At 38.4% G+C, this 16,847-nt stretch overlaps 1 protein-coding gene across 5 annotated transcripts in view; it reads left to right on the plus strand.

The window, feature by feature from the left end:
- The window catches only part of FOCAD (focadhesin), a 311,119-nt gene that overhangs the window by 52,814 nt on the left and 241,458 nt on the right, over positions 1-16,847 (plus strand). For all 5 annotated transcript variants that reach the window (XM_068553655.1, XM_068553654.1, XM_068553656.1 and 2 more), the window contains one exon: positions 4,866-4,970. In XM_068553655.1, the coding sequence (XP_068409756.1) occupies positions 4,866-4,970 (105 nt within the window). The remainder of the gene's footprint in view (positions 1-4,865; positions 4,971-16,847) is intronic.

Below are 16,847 nucleotides of genomic sequence, written 5' to 3' on the forward strand. Positions count from 1 at the left end.
CACCCTCTTTTTCTTGATGAGTCTGGCTAATGGTTTATTAATTTTGTTTATATTCTCAAAGAACCAGCTTTTAGTTTTATTGATTTTTGCTATTGTCTTCTTTGTTTCCATTTCATTTATTTCTGCTCTGATCTTTATGATTTCTTTCCTTCTACTAACTTTGGGTTTTGTTTGTTCTTCTTTCTCTAGTTCCTTTAGGTGTAAGGTTAGGTTGTTTATTTGAGATGTTTTTTGTTTCTTGAGGTAGGATTGTATTGCTATAAACTTCCTTCTTAGAACTGCTTTTGCTGCATCCCATAGGTTTTGGATTGTCGTGTTTTCATTGTCATCTGTCTCTAGGTATTTTTTGATTTCCTCTTTGATTTCTTCAGTGATCTCTTGGTTGTTTAGTAATGTATTGTTTAGCCTCCATGTGTTTGTGTTTTTTTACGTTTTTTTCCCTGTAATTGATTTCTAATCTCATAGTGTTGTGGTCAGAAAAGATGCTTGATATGATTTCAATTTTCTTAAATTTACTGAGGCTTGATTTGTGACCCAAGATATGATCTATCCTGGAGAATGTTCTGTGTGCACTTGAGAAGAAACTGTAATCTGCTGTTTTTGGATGGAATGTCCTATAAATATCAATTAAATCTATCTGTTTTTTTGTGTCATTTAAAGCTTGTGTTTCCTTTTTAATTTTCTGTTTGGATGATCTGTCCATTGGTGTAAGTGAGGTGTTAAAATCCCCCAGTATTATTGTGTTACTGTTGATTTCCTCTTTTATAGCTGTTAGCAGTTGCCTTATGTATTGAGGTGGTCCTATGTGGGGTGCATATATATTTATAATTGTTATATCTTCTTCTTGGATTGATCCTTGATCATTATGTAGTGTCCTTCCTTGTCTCTTGTAACATTCTTTATTTTAAAGTCTATTTTATCTGATATGAGTATAGCTACTCCAGCTTTCTTTTGATTTCCATTTGCATGGAATATCTTTTTCCATTCCCTCACTTTCAGTCTGTATGTGTCCCTAGGTCTGAAGTGAGTCTTTTGTAGACAGCATATATACGGGTCCTGTTTTTGTATCCGTTCAGCGAGCCTATGTCTTTTGGTTGGAGCATTTAATCCATTCACGCTTAAGGTAATTATCGATATGTATGTTCCTATTACCATTTTCTTAATTGTTTTGAGTTTGTTTTTGTAAGTCCTTTTCTTGTCTTGTGTTTCCCACTTAGGGAAGTTCCTTTAGCATTTGTTGTAGAGCTGGTTTGGTGGTGCTGAATTCTCTTAGCTTTTGCTCATCTGTAAAGCTTTTGATTACTCCATCGAATCTGAATGAGATCCTTGCCGGGTAGAGTAATCTTGGTTGTAGGTTCTTCCCTTTCATCACTTTAAATATGTCATGCCACTCCCTTCTGGTCTGTAGAGTTTCTGCTGAGAAATCAGCTGTTAACCTTATGGGAGTTCCCGTGTATGTTATTTGTCGTTTTTCCCTTGCTGCTTTCAATAATTTTTCTTTGTCTTTAATTTTTACCAATTTGATTACTGTGTGTCTTGTCGTGTTTCTCCTTGGGTTTATCCTGTATGGGACTCTCTGCGCTTCCTGGACTTGGGTGGCTATTTCCTTTCCCATGTTTGGGAAGTTTTCGACTATAATCTCTTCAAACATTTTCTCTGGTCCTTTCTCTCTCTCTTCTCCTTCTGGGACCCCTATAATGCAAATGTTGTTGCGTTTAATGTTGTCCCAGAGGTCTGTTAGGCTGTCTTCATTTCTTTTCATTCTCTTTTCTTTATTCTGTTCCACAGCAGTGAATTCCACCATTCTGTCTTCCAGGTCACTTATCCGTTCTTCTGCCTCAGTTATTCTGCTATTGATTCCTTCTAGTGTATTTTTCTTTTTTTTTTTTCTTTTTTTTTGACTTTTTAAAAAAACTTTATTCAGGTATAATTGACATACAATAAGCTGCATAGATTTAAAGTATACAGTTCTGATAAGTTTTAACCTATGTCTACATTTGTGAAACCATCATCACAATCAAGGTAACAAATATTTCCAGCACCCCAAAACTTTCTTTGTGTCCCTTGGTAATCCCTGCCTCTGCTCCTTCCCTGCGCTCTCTCCCAGGCTACCACTGATCCGCTTTCTGTCACTAGAGATTACTTGACATTGTCTAGAATTGTATACAAATGTAATCATATGGCATATACTCTTTTTTGTCTGACTTCTTTCACTCAGCATAATTATTTGGAAAACTGGATGTAAAACGTTCAATCATATTTTGTATGTAATCAAACTTGTTATACATAAAAAACCTTGTATTTATTTACATGAAACCATATGCATTGTAAATATTAGCAGTGAAAGTGATGCTTAACTTTTTTTATTTTTAATTTTATTTATTTATTTATTTATTTATTATTTTTAGCTGTGTTGGGTCTTCCTTTCTGTGCGAGGGCTTTCTCTAGTTGCGGCAAGCGGGGGCCACTCCTCATCGCGGTGCGCGGGCCTCTCACTATCGCGGCCTCTCTTGTTGCGGAGCACAGGCTCCAGACGCGCAGGCTCAGTCGTTGTAGTGTATTTTTCATTTCAGTTATTGTACTGTTCATCTCTGTTTGTTTGTTCTTTAATTCTTCTAGGTCTTCGTTAAACATTTCTTGCATCTTCTTGATCTTTGCCTCCATTCTTTTTCCGAGGTCCAGGATCATCTTCACTATCATTATTCTGAATTATTTTTCTGGAAGGTTGCCTATCTCCACTTCATTTAGTTGTTTTTCTGGGGGTTTTTCTTGTTCCTTCATCTGATATATAGCCCTCTGCCTTTTCATCTTGTCTATCTTTCTGTGAATGTGGTTTTTGTTCCACAGGCTGCAGGGTTGTAGTTCTTGCTTTTGCTGTCTGCCCTCTGGTGGATGAGGCTATCTAAGAGGCTTGTGCAAGTTTACTGGTTGGAGGGACTGGTGATGGGTAGAGCTGACTGTTGCTGTGGTGGGCAGAGCTCAGTAAAACTTTAATCTGCTTGTCTGCTGATGGGTGGGGCTGGGTTCCCTCCCTGTTGGTTGTTTGGCCTGAGGTGACCCAGCACTGGAGCCTACCCCGGCTCTTTGGTGGGGCTAATGGCAGACTCTGGGAGGGCTCAAGCCAAGGAGTACTTCCCAGAACTTCTGCTGCCAGTGTCCTTGTCCTCATGGTGAGACACAGCCACCCCTCGCCTCTGCAGGAGACCCTCTTAACACTAGCAGGTATGTCTGGTTCAGTCTCCTATGGGGTCACTGCTCCTTCCCCTGGGTCCCGATGCGCACACTAATTTGTGTGTGCTTTCCAAGAGTGGAGTCTCTGTTTCCCCCAGTCCTGTCGAAGTCCTGCAGTCAAATCCCATTAGCCTTCAAAGTCTGATTCTCTAAGAATTCCTCCTCCTGTTGCCGGACCCCCAGGTTGGGAAGCCTGACGTGGGGCTCAGAACCTTCACTCCAGTGGGTGGACTTCTGTGGTATAAGTGTTGTCCGGTTTGTGAGTCACCCACTCAGCTATTATGGGATTTGATTTTATTGTAATTGCGCCCCTCCTACCGTCTCATTGTGGCTTTTCCTTTGTCTTTGGATGTGGGGTATCTTTTTTGGTGAGTTCCAGTGTCTTCCTGTCGATGATTGTTAAAAGTCAATTCTAGATAGCAAGGCACAATACATGTTAAGCTCTTAGGATAGTACTTAGCTTACAATAGATGCTCCGTAAATATGAACAACCATGATTTTAAAAATATTACTTTTTAAAAATTTAACAGGTAATCTTTATTTCTAAGATTTCTTTTTTGTTCCCAGGGAGCATCTTATTTAAAAAGGGCAGGGTAATTTGTGACAATGCGGATGAACCTGAAGGGTATCGTGCTAAGTGAAATAACCCAGACAGAGAAAGATAAATACTGGATGGTACCACTTATATGTGGAATCTAAAAAAAGAAGTTGAACAGATATTGTTGCCAGGGGCTGGGTGGGAGAAATGGGGAGAGGTTGGTCAAAAGATACAAACTTCCAGTTATAAGATGAATAAGTTCTGAGGATCTAATGTACAACGTAGTAACTGTAGTCAACAATACTGTATTGTGTACTTGAAATTTGCGAAGAGAGTATTTAGCGTTTTTACCAAAAAAAAAAAAAAAAGGAACTATGTGAAGTGATGTGTGTGTTAATTAACTTGATTATGGCAGCCATTTTACAATGTACATGTAAATCATGTTGTACACATTATATTACAATTGCATTTGTCAGTTTTACCTCAGTAATGCTGGAATAAAATCCTGTTTCACAATTTAAAATAATTAATAACAGGCAAAAAAGTAAAAAAGGGCAGGCCTTCTTTTTGATTTATTATCCTGCTGCCCCTTACAGAGGATAAGGAGAAAACTTAAATTTCTGTTCCCCACTTCCATTAACTTTGTTTTAATGGGGGTTATTTTCTTTGATTGGTCCCCTGGCCCACTTTTTTGAGTGGCTGTTCCATTTCATATGTCTGGTTATTATTCATGGTCTGCTAATATTTATAAATGAAGGACTTGATTTTTCAGTGTGGGTAACTGATGTGGTCACTGCCTGCAGTTATATGGGTTAGTGTTTCCTTTTTCCTGATTGATTTTCCCCCAAGTGCATGTATGGAGGTGATTGATAGGTTAGTGGTTTGATTCTTTGGCTCCACTTCTCCTCCTTTCAATGTGTTGAATGGGAGCTTGTAGGCCTATTCTTGGCTGTGCTATGCAATAAGCTGGGTGTGTGTGGATGGTTCCTGTTCAGTGTGGGTGGCAAGTGTTCAACTATTTCAAAGTGGTAGGATTAAGTACCTGATTAGAATATTCGCTTTATAACATTTGACATGTTGTTATATTTCTTTACAGGAATACACACGGCTTGATAAAAGCCATTATGAAATTATTACAAATGCAAGCTCTTAAGGAAGGACATGGTGGAGAGAAGAATATTCAGGATATATATAATATTAGGTATGCCTTTTCTCCTTTCTTTTGAAACTTTTTTTTCTTTTTGGTGAATTGTTAAATAAGTTATGAATTGAGACATGCTAATCCATTAAGAATTAGTATATTTAACTCAGCAATGAATGTGAGTCTTGCCCTCTCGGAAGTTAGTATTTCAAAGAGTCAGGATTGAGATAGAGTTGACTATTATATGCTGAGTATCACCAACGTGGCTTTCAGGGTTGTTTCCTTGGAATTGGAATCTTTTATCCAAAATTCAGGTCATTTGTTTTGCTCTGGGATATAGAACCATCTTCCCAATACTATGAAAACTGAAGAGTTCATTGGACAGATGTACTAAGAGCAGGAGGGGCTTAGTTTAGTCAGGAGGGTAAACTTCCTCACTATAAAAAGTAATAGGAGGACTATCCAAGGGTTATTACCCAGGGCAAGGTCAGTACTTAGGAGCATTGATTTGCCTTTTTTTTTTTTGTCATCTACAGAATGTAACATGGTAGAATTATTTTAAAAGAAAATATACACAGCAACAGTTATGTTGAAATATATTGGATTTTATGGGAGAGTTTGGATAAGGGAAGGCATCATGCTTACTTTTGAAGGTGACCTTAACCATTGCCTTGACGGTCCTAGAAAGTCATTTCTTAAGAGAGGGGCTCCTTAATGAGCAGGGGATCCCAGAAGATGCCATGTAACCAGTGTATATTGTCCTGAAAACTCTGTTCAGTGATGCATCTAGAATATGCCTGTTTCAAAAGAATGAGACCATGAGACCATAAACAAGGGCACTGGTTCTGGGGGAAAATGACTTACATAGGCTATGGCGATCCAACAGGGAAAGTAAATCATACTTGTGAACTGTCATTGGCTTGAGCATACAAGACCTGCAGTTTTGAGCATTTGACTCCACAGCTATCAGAAGCTGTGCGTGCCTCTCCAAAGTATAGTAATACGTGGTACCTATTACTTACGTATATTTATAGTACTTTCCTTTTTTTTTTTTTTTTTTTTAAAAACTTTGGGTTTATTTTATTTATTTATTTATTTATTTTTGGCTGTGTTGGGTCTTCGTTTCTGTGCGAGGGCCTTCTCCAGTTGCGGCAAGCGGGGGCCACTCTTCATCGCGGTGCGCGGGCCTCTCATTATCACGGCCTCTCTTGTTGCGGAGCACAGGCTCCAGATGCGCAGGCTCAGTAATTGTGGCTCATGGGCCCAGTTGCTCTGCGGCATGTGGAATCCTCCCAGACCAGGGCTCGAACCCGTGTCCCCTGCATTGGCAGGCAGATTCTCAACCACTGCGCCACCAGGGAAGCCCCAGTACTTTCCTTTTGATAATAAGTAAACAGTGTCTCATATATCACAGTGATCTTTCCTGACTTTTTTTAATGTCTTTATCAGAATATAATTTTCCTGATGTTTTAGTGCTATTTATCATCTTTATTTTTATGAGCACATTATCGAGAGTTTCTTAAGTCACTTTTTAAAAACAAGGTCAGATTTGCATTTTATATATTTTTTCTTAATTTTAAAAAAGTATTTATTTATTTATTTATTTGGCTGTGCTGGGTCTTAGTTGTGGCATACGGGATCTTTAGTTGTGGCACACGGGATCTAGTTCCCTGACCAGGATCGAACCTGGGCCCCCTGCATTGGGAGTGTGGAGTCTTAACCACTGGATCACCAGGGAAGTCCCTCTTAACATGTTTTTTGAATGTTTTCAAAAACACAGAAAAGATGGAAGAATGTAGTACAATGGATTAGTTAATTCATTGTTAACTTATTAGTTAATAACTTGGTTAATTTTAAATTGGGGAAGCAAAATTATTTATTTGAAAATACTATGGAAACTTTGGGTGTGCAGGAGAAACTTTTCAAAATTGATAATTTTGCTTTTCTTTTTAAAATATGCATTACCTTAACCAGAAATGAACCTAAGGAGTAGACGAGCAGGACTTTATGTTTCTAGATGAGTCGTATAAGCATCTGTGTTCTCTTTTTTGAAAGAAGTTCAACCTCTTGGGCCAGAGTTCCAGGATGGGAAATAATTCCACTTCATTGTTGTTCAGTTGGAGTTATTTACCTATTTTAAAATAGGAAAGCTATTGAAGTTTTACATTTTTATATAACAGTTTTATTGAGAATAATTCATATACCATACAATTGACTCATTTAAAGTATACAATTCAATGGTTTTTAGTATATTTACAGAGTCATGTAACCATTGCAATAACCAATTTTAGGACATTTTCATCATTCCCTCAAATTCCTCACCGATTAGCAGTAGCTCTATATTTTCCTCCACCCAGTTGGGTATTTTTAATTCACTGGTTCTCAACACTGGCTGCTCAGAACCACCTGGGTATGCCTAAAAACAAACAAAAATAGGAACAATGAAATACCCTAGACCAACTGAATCAGATTCTCTGCCATGAGGCCTAAGCTTTTGTAGTTTCAAAAAGGTCCCAGACAATTCTGATTGACAGTGAGTATAAGATGGTGTGTTAGCGGCTGTCTACTATGCATTCTGATCACCTGAGACCTTGTTGAATGGCAGATTCTCTTTCCTTAGGTCTAAGGTGGACTCAAGATTCTTGTCTAACAAGCTCCCAGGTGATGCTGGCGCTGACACTGACGCTGATGCTGCTGTTTCCCCACCACACTATAAGTAGCAGAGCTATGAGCAGCCTTAGCAGTTCCTGGGAGCTTGTTAGGAAGGCACAATCTCGGACTCCATCTCAGATTGTCTGAATTAGAGCCCACATTTTAGTAAGATGTTCCAGGTAGTTCACAGGCACCTTTCAGTTTAAGAAGCACTAGTTTTGATGATGATGGAAGGAAATTTTCTGTCACACAGAAGAATCAGAGTTAGTGTCATTTTCATACTGATTGTGCTCACTGTGTGCAAGTGCTAAACTTTCAGCTACCTGTAATGTTTCCCCTGTTTTCCTATTTATAATTAGTTTTCTCCAGTAGTTGGTTCTTTTAACTGCAGTCTTGTTTTCAGAAGACAATAGATGCAAGGTGTGGATAGGCAGCCTAGTTTGAGGAGCTGAAATCATACTGGATATATAAGGTTTGTCTGTAGAGTGGTGGCACATTAAGAGGACCAGAATCAATCACCTGAGTTGGCATAATCCAGTAATGTTTATGGAGGGCCCTTATGTGAATGGCTGTTTGGTACTATAAATCAGTAGAGTGTAATCGAGTGTATAAGAGCCTTAAGTTCCTCCAGGGGGGATTGTGGGCAGAAACACAGGAGAGGTGAGCCTGGAGAGCAGATTTCCCTCAAGAGAGCTATGATTGCCTGACTCAAGCATAAAATTGTCATGCTGTTTTAGAATCTTCTTTGCCACATGTTGGTTAACAATATCATCCAGCCTTGGAGAGGAAGGCTGATGAGCTCTGTATGAAAGCATAAAAAGGATATGAGAAGCTTAGAACTCCACTGAAAGGTGTTCCCTGGTTATGCCGTAGGATTGATTTAAAATGGAAGTAGTATGACAAATAATTGTAAGCTTTATGAGCATGAAACTCATCTGTGTTTTTATGGTATTAAGGACTCTGCTACTATACAGTTGGATTTTAAATGTTTCTCACTTCTTTTTGTCCTAATAGCTGATTAATTTGAATTATAGTAAAACAGAATATGTGGTCATCTTATTTTTTATTAAAATTTTTTTAAAAATTGAGGTAACATTGGTTTATATTACTGTTTCATGTGTACAACATTATTTATTTTTTTAAAAAATTTATTTATTTATTTATTTTTGGCTGTGTTGGGTCTTCATTTCTGTGGCGAGGGCTTTCTCTAGTTGCCGCGAGCGGGAGCCACTCTTCATTGCGGTGCGCGGGCCTCTCACTGTCACGGCCTCTCTTGTTGCGGAGCACAAGCTCCAGACGCGCAGGCTCAGTAGTTGTGGCTCACAGGCCTAGTTGCTCCATGGCATGTGGGATCTTCCCAGACCAGGGCTCGAACCCGTGTCCCCTGCATTGGCAGGCAGATTCTCAACCACTGCACCACCAGGGAAGCCCCAACGTTATATTTTGACCTATATACACTACAGCATGCTCACCACGAAAAGTTTAGTTTCCATCTGTCACCGTATAGTTGATCCCATTTATCTGTTTCTCCCTCCCCCTACTTCCTTTCGCCTCTGGTAATCACTAATCTGTTCTCGGTATCTATTTGTTTGCTTTTGTGCGGTTTATTTTGTTTGTTTATTTATTTTTAATATTCCACATGTGAGTGAAATCATATGGTACTTGTCTTTCTCCGTTGGACTCATTTCGCTTAGCATACTACCCTCAATGTCCATCCAGGGGTTGCAAATGTCAAGATTTCATCTTTTTTTATGGCTAAGTAGTATTTAATTGTACATATATACCACATCTTCTTTATCCATACGTCCATCAATGGGTAACTTAGGTTGTTTCCATATCTTGGCTGTTGTAAATAATGCTGTGATGAACATTGGGGTGCATATATCTTTTTGAATTAGTGTTTTCATGTTCTTCTGATAAATACCCAGAAGAAGACATTTGCAAATCATATATCCAATAAGGGGTTAACATCTAAAATATGTAAAGAACTTGTACAACTCAAAAGCAAAAAACGAAATAAGCTGATTAAAAAATGGGCAGAGGATCTGGGTAGACATTTTTCCAAAGGAGACCTACAGATGGCCAACAGGCACAGGAAATGATGTTCAACATCACTGTATTTATTAGGGAAATGCAAATCAAAACCACAGTGAGATATCACATCATGCCCATTTGAATGGCTATTATCAAAAAGGCAAGAAATAAGTGTTGGAGAGGATATGGAGAAAAGGGAACCTTTACATATTGTTGGTGGGAAGGTAAATTGGTACAGCCACTATGGAAAACAGTTTGGAGATTCCTCAAAAAATTAAGAATAGAACTGCCACATGATCCAGCTATTCCTTTTCTGGGTATTTATGTTGTCATTTTAAATGGGTCTGCCCTGAATTGCTTAAGTCGTTCCAGTTGGGGAGTGAAGAGAGAGGGAGATGTGAGGACCCAGAATGTTAGCCAGTGGCTTCCCTTGGTTCCTGTGACTTTCCTGAAGGAGCTTTAGAGTGGGGTCTTCTCTTTGTTGAACCCAGAGCTCAGTGGCTCTCAAACTTCCTGTGCCTAAGAACTGTCTGGGGAGCTTGTTACGAGTACAGCTTCTCAAGCCCACTTGCTAGAGATTCTCATTCGTTCAGTAGGTTTTGCAATGAGACTCAGGAATCCAGCTGCTGGGTGATGGATATAGGTCATTTGTGGATCATGCTTGAGAAATATTGCTTGAGCCCCTGGGAACTTAGTGGTACCATATATGAACTTAGTAGTACTTAGCTGCAGGGAACCCCTTGGGGTAGACTGGGAGGGATCTTGAGTGGTTAATCATGTCTCCTGGCCTCTCTTCCCTATTAGGAAGGCAAAAGGTTTGTTTGCTCCTAACTTAGGCACCGAGGCACCAAGTTCATCTTACTGCGTCTACCATGGACATTAGAGAGTCCAAGAGCAGAACCAAACAGCAATTCTAATGGAAAAGCAATCCAATGAGAGCAAGCCAAGTGTGGATGCAAGTGAGATTTAAACCTCACTGCTCTCTGTTCAATGAGTAATTCCATGACCCCAAAAGTTAGTGTTCTGCATGGTCAGACAGTAGACGCTGGTAGGAACAGGAGGGGAAGAGAGCCCTCAGCACCCTTCTACAAACCAAGGATGGTTTTTAGTGTTTACAGTGCATAAGGAGTTCTTGCTCAGAGTTTTTCATATATGTGTCTGGAACATGCACTTTAACAAGAGATTTGGATACAGAAGTGATCTACCCACAGTGCTTTGAGATACATCAGATTAGAGTGTGTGTAGCCAATAAAGTTCATTTTGCATCACTGGACCCTTCTATAGTTCAGTGGCTTAAACAAGATTAAATGGGGATATTTAAATGGAGTTTCAATTCCCAGTGCCTTTTAGGATGGGGGTAAACTGGAAGAACAGTGAAGCACATTTGACTGCTGTGATTAAACGAAGAGCATATGTCAAGTGTAAAACTCTAGGCCCAGGAGTCTCAATTCTGGTTGCACCGTTAGAGTCCTCTGAGGAACTTTTAAATGTATTAGTTGCCGGGGCTTTCCCTAGAATGAGTAGGGGTCAGCCTCAAGCATTGGTAATTTTTCAAAGCTTCCTAGATGGTTTCCAGTGTGCTGGTTCAACTGAGAACTACTGGCCAATTGTTGCAGTGAGGCAGTGGGGCTTCATTGTTGCCAGACCTTCAGATCTTTCAATATTAATAACATTTTATATGAAATATCCTCACTAATAAATATTGGAAAGCAATTCCAATTTTTGAAAATACAGGGTAGGCAGACCGAACACGTTTGCTCACAGGATGCAATCCAAGGGCAACAGTTTGTGACCTCTGGTTTAGGCATTTAACTGTTTTCAAAAACTTTAAAAGCCCTTTTTCACCTGTGAACAATTTTTTTTTATTAACATTTTTATTGGAGTATAATTGCTTTACAATGGTGTGTTAGTTTCTGCTTTATAACAAAGTGAATCAGCTATACATATACATATATCCCCATATCTCCTCCCTCTTGCGTCTCCCTCCCACCCTCTCTATCCCACCCCTCTAGGTGGTCGCAAAGCACCGAGCTGATCTCCCTGTGCTATGCGGCTGCTTCCCACTAGCTATTTATTTTACATTTGGTAGTATATATAAGTCCATGCCACTCTCTCACTTCGTCCCAGCTTACCCTTTCCCCTCCCCGTGTCCTCAAGTCCATTCTCTATGTCTGCGTCTTTATTCCTGTCCTGCCCCTAGGTTCTTCAGAACCATTTTTTTTTTAGATTCCATATATATGTGTTAGCATACGGTATTTGTTTTTCTTTCTGACTTACTTCACTCTGTATGACAGTCTCTAGGTCCATTCACCTCACTACAAATAACTCAATTTTGTTTCTTTTTATGGCTGAGTAATATTCCATTGTATATATGTGCCACATCTTTATCCATTCATCTGTCGATGGACACTTAGGTTGCTTCCATGTCCTGGCTATTGTAGATAGAGCTGCAATGAACATTGTGGTATATGACTCTTTTTGAATTATGGTTTTCTCAGGGTATATGTCCAGTAGTGGGATTGCTGGGTTGTATGGTAGTTCTATTTTTCGTTTTTTAAGGAACCTCCATACTGTTCTCCATAGTGGCTGTATCAATTTACATTCCCACCCTGTGAACAATTTTTATACTAATCAGTTAAAAAAAAAAAAAAAAAGCGACTAGTAAGATATCCTTTACTTCAGGCTTATTTTTCCCCTGCCCTTTTTGTTTGGTCTGAATTTTCTTTTGGTTAGTTTGAACTCCACTTTTTAATAACACACTATGTTTAAGTTATTTCAACATTCTCTAACATTGACCATATGGGAAATGCAGCAGAGAACCAACATTTGCCTGGTATTTTGGTTGCAAGCAAAAATGACGAAACTAAATTTTTATGATTCATAAATTATTAGAGGCTCATTTTCTCTGTAATATGCCATTTTTTTCCCTTAAAATTTTATCATGTACTTTTGCTTTTAATTTTTCCTCTGCATATTCATATTATGGCAATCTTTTTAAGATCTCTCTTCCCTCAGCTGAAGTGAGGAAATAGCTGTGAATTCATGAGCAGTAACTGCTTGTTCCAAAATTTGTGCATCATTCTGATGTGCCAGACAGTGGCTGACATGTACAAATATCAAATGTTGAGAATCTTATTTGTGGAAAGGGTTGGTCTGATCAACATCAATCTGTACTTTCTGAAATAAGGGAATATTAAATGTTTTTGGCAGATGGTGTGCTCTGAAATGGGTGATAAGGCCAATAGTGATGGATGGTGATACCCTGAGTAGATGAAAGTTATGTACTCTGTGTGTATTTGTGCATCTGTTTGTGCAGTGTTATGAGTTTATTTAGATGGAGAGTTAGTTTTAAGAACTTAAAGATGTGTGTCCGAAAGGCTGAGGTACTTTGTGATTCATACCGTTTTTGGTTTTTTTTTCACTTATCTCTTAAGGCAAATACATTCATTCCTTAGGGCCATCAAACAGAAACGAGAGAAAGTCCCAAGGTAAATACTGACACAAAGTGCACTAAGACCAGTTTGTAGTTGTGGATGTCAAAATATAGCTCCAGTTTTAATTTTGATAACTAGCTTCTTCTCAGCATGAAGCCCTTTTTGCATTTTCTCTTATACCCATTTTGGTGTGTGAGATGGAGTCACTTGTGCGAAGAGTGCAGGAAGAGCATTTCTACATCTAGGGAAAAGCATGTGCCTAGCTGCTGCTGTGTGAGAGAGCCTGGTGCCCCAGGAGAACTAACAGGAGGCCGGGTGCCTGGAGCTTAGTGTTCAAGGGAGGGAGAGGCCAAGACAGAGGCCCAGGGGAGGTGGGCATGGCCTAGAAGATGCAAGACCATGGCAAAGACTTTGGGCTTTCTTTAAAGAGTAGTGGGGGGACTTCCCTGGTGGTGCACTGGTTAAGAACCTGCCTGCCAATGCAGGGGACACAGGTTCGATCCCTGGTCTGGGAAGATTCCACATGCCTTGGAGCCACTAAGCCCGTGCGCCACAACTACTGAGCTTGTGCGCCACAACTACTGAAGCCTGCGTGCCTAGAGCCCATGCTCTGCAACAAGAGAAGCCACCGCAATGAGAAGCCCGTGCACCGCAACGAAGAGTAGCCCCCGCTCGACGCAACTAGGGAAAACCCGCGCGCAGCAACGAAGACCCCACGCAGCCAAAAATAAATAAATAAATAAATTTATTTTAAAAAAAAAGAGTAGTGGGAAGTCACTGAAGGTTTTATTTTTAAACTTATTTTGAAAGAATTTTAAAGTTCCAGAAAAGGTGCAAGAATAGTACAAAAAATTTCCATATGCCAATTACCCAGATTCATCAATTTTTTTACACTTTGCCACATTTGCATTATCCGTCTCTCTATATAATTAAAAAAATATTTGAGAGTAGATTACATATATTCAGTAGGGTATGCTTTCTAAGAACAAGGATATTCTCATATATAACCAGAGTACAGTTATTAAATCAAGAATATTTAACATTGATATAATACTTTCATCTATGGTCCATATTCCAGTTTTGCCATTTGTTTTAATAATGTCCTTTCATACCTTTTTCCTTTTTATTTTTAGTGTATGGGCTCTAGTTTAGGATCATATATTACCTTTAATTGTCATATCTTTTTAGTCTTTTAAAATTTGGAACTATTTGGAAAATTTCGCATCCTTTATCTTTTATAACATTGACATTTTTTAATACTATAAAAGTGATGCAATGTCTTTCTCAGGATATCATATCTGGAGACCCTGATGTCCATCTTGACCCTCACTGGTGATTTTAATTTTGATTATCCCATCAAGGTGATGTCTGGTTTCTCTACAGTATAGTTATCATCTTCTTCTTGTAACTAATAAGCAGTCTATGGGGAAGATGCTACGAGACCATGCAAATATCCTGATCCTTGTTAAACTCACAGCTGCCTACCCCCCGTTAATTTTCACTATGATAATTTCAAAATGGTGATTTCCCAACTCTACCACTCCCTTCAGATTTACTAGTGGCAGTGGAGATATAGATATGCTTTAGATGTGGACATGGTAGGAATCCCTGGGAATTCACTTAATCTATAGATTCTGAAGCCCCACCTCTATAGATTCCGATTTAGAAAGCTTGGGTGGGAGCCAGTGTGGGTACGTAGAATCCATGCATTTTTAAAAAGTCTCAAGAGATTCTGATGTGGAAATAGGTTTGGAAATCACTGGACAAATGGTTAAAACACTGAACAACATTATATTATTTCATAGTGACATTAGACAAAGACAGTTAACTTTCTTTCCTCCTACATCTGCATCTTTAAAATGGGCACAATTAAGATATCAACCATGGATATTGAGGTAATAAATGAGATTCTGATTTGAACTTATTTTCTTTGTAAGGGAAATCCAAGTTATTATGATTATTTATATTGGCAGTATACTTCACATGATACATATGAATTTTTCTAAAATCGAAAGAGGTTAATTAAATTTAAAATAGTATTTGGCTGAGTTAAGTTTGGAATATTTTTTAATGCCTTTTTGATTGAGATATAATTTGTATACCATAAAATTCACCCTTTTAAAGTGTACAAGTCAGTGGTTTTTATTATACTCACAAAGTTGTTCAACTATACCACTATCTAATTCCAGAACATTTTTATCACCCCCAAAAGAAGCCCCATACCTATTAGCAGTCTTTCTCTAATACCTCCTACTATAGATATAAAACACTGCTTACTTTTCTATCTGTGGATTTGCCTCTTCTGGACATTTCATATAAATAAAATCATACAATATGTGGCCTTTTTTGTCTGGCTTCTTCCACATAGCATAATGTTTTTAAGATTCATCTACATTGTAGCATGATTTAGTACTTCATTCCTTTTATGGCTGAATAATATTTCACTGCATGGATATATCACATTTTATTTATTCTGTAATATCTTTGTATACTTACCAAGTCCAATGAATTTTCAGTGTTTTTCCCTTTTACATTTATTTCTGGAGGTAAACTACTTTTCGTAAGTTCCTGAAAATAAACCTCCTAGTCTTTAATTAAGAGTAGTTGTTACTGTTTTTCATTTCTATGCAAATTTCCTTATTGCGTTTATTGTTTCTTAACGAGGTTGCTTAGAATCCTGTAACACTTGAAAAAAAATCAAGTGTTTTTTTGATTTTTTTGACCATCAGCTATTGTCATATGTTTCTGTTGTCAAGATAAGCATTTTGCTTTTTGGGGAGCTGATTATTTCAACAGTTGAATATATTATCTAAAGGGATCTCCTGAGGTGTAGATGTTTGGTTTTATTTAGCATAAAGGAAGCATGACACCATTATTAAATTGTCTGTACTTTACAGTCAAGCTGCCATAGGGTTTGGAACCATTAGAATGCATTAATATGTTTTATTTTGCTGAAGTTACAAAAACTTCAGTAGCTGGGGAGCCACCATTTCTAGGCACATCATGTATACCTTTTTTTGGGAAATAGAAGCGTACTTTATAGTTTTTTTCGGAAGCAGGAGTTTAACAAGGCTGAATTGCAGTAATTACCTTAGGTATACTTAGCTTTAATTTACTAGCACTTACCCTTTTTTGGAGGGGAGGTCAGGACCTTCTTTGAGAATCTCATAAAAGTTTTGTACCTTCCCCTAGAAAATGTACACATGTACATGTACTCAAAATTTTGCATATAATTTCAGAGGGCTTGTGAATTCTCGCTTTAATGGATAAATGAAATTTTTTACAGAAATTAGGAAAAAGAAGGTGGGAAAGAAGGGGGTATCAGTGTCAGATCTGTCCCTGAGAAAGCTCAGTAGAGTTGAGGATAAGAAAGAAGCTAGGGCAGTAATCAGGGAAGCATAGCCAGTAATACGTTCCAAGGGCCATCTGTCTTTTTTATTTTTCAGCATGTGGGACCTTAGTTCCCCAACCATGGATTGAACCCGAACCCCCAGAAGTAGAAGTGTAGAGTCTTAACCACTGGACTGCCAGGGAAGTCCCCCATCTGTCTTTTTGCAGTTTGATTCTTTCTGTGGCACTGCATGTTTTGCTTCTGTTTTCACTTCCTCTTTTCTCTCCTCTTTCCCACCCAGGGAAGTCTTTGTTCACAGTTTATGATTCCAATCACCTGGAGTTTACACTTGGGATTTAAAATCAGACCTAAATAATAATCTATACATATTATACAATTTGCCAGTTAGCAATTGCCACTAGAAAATATTTTATAAGTTCTTCTAAGTGTGCATGCTTAATTTGAAAATTGGTATGGTAATTTGCT

Source organism: Eschrichtius robustus, chromosome 10 (assembly GCF_028021215.1).
Source record: "Eschrichtius robustus isolate mEscRob2 chromosome 10, mEscRob2.pri, whole genome shotgun sequence".
NCBI lineage: Eukaryota > Metazoa > Chordata > Mammalia > Artiodactyla > Eschrichtiidae > Eschrichtius > Eschrichtius robustus.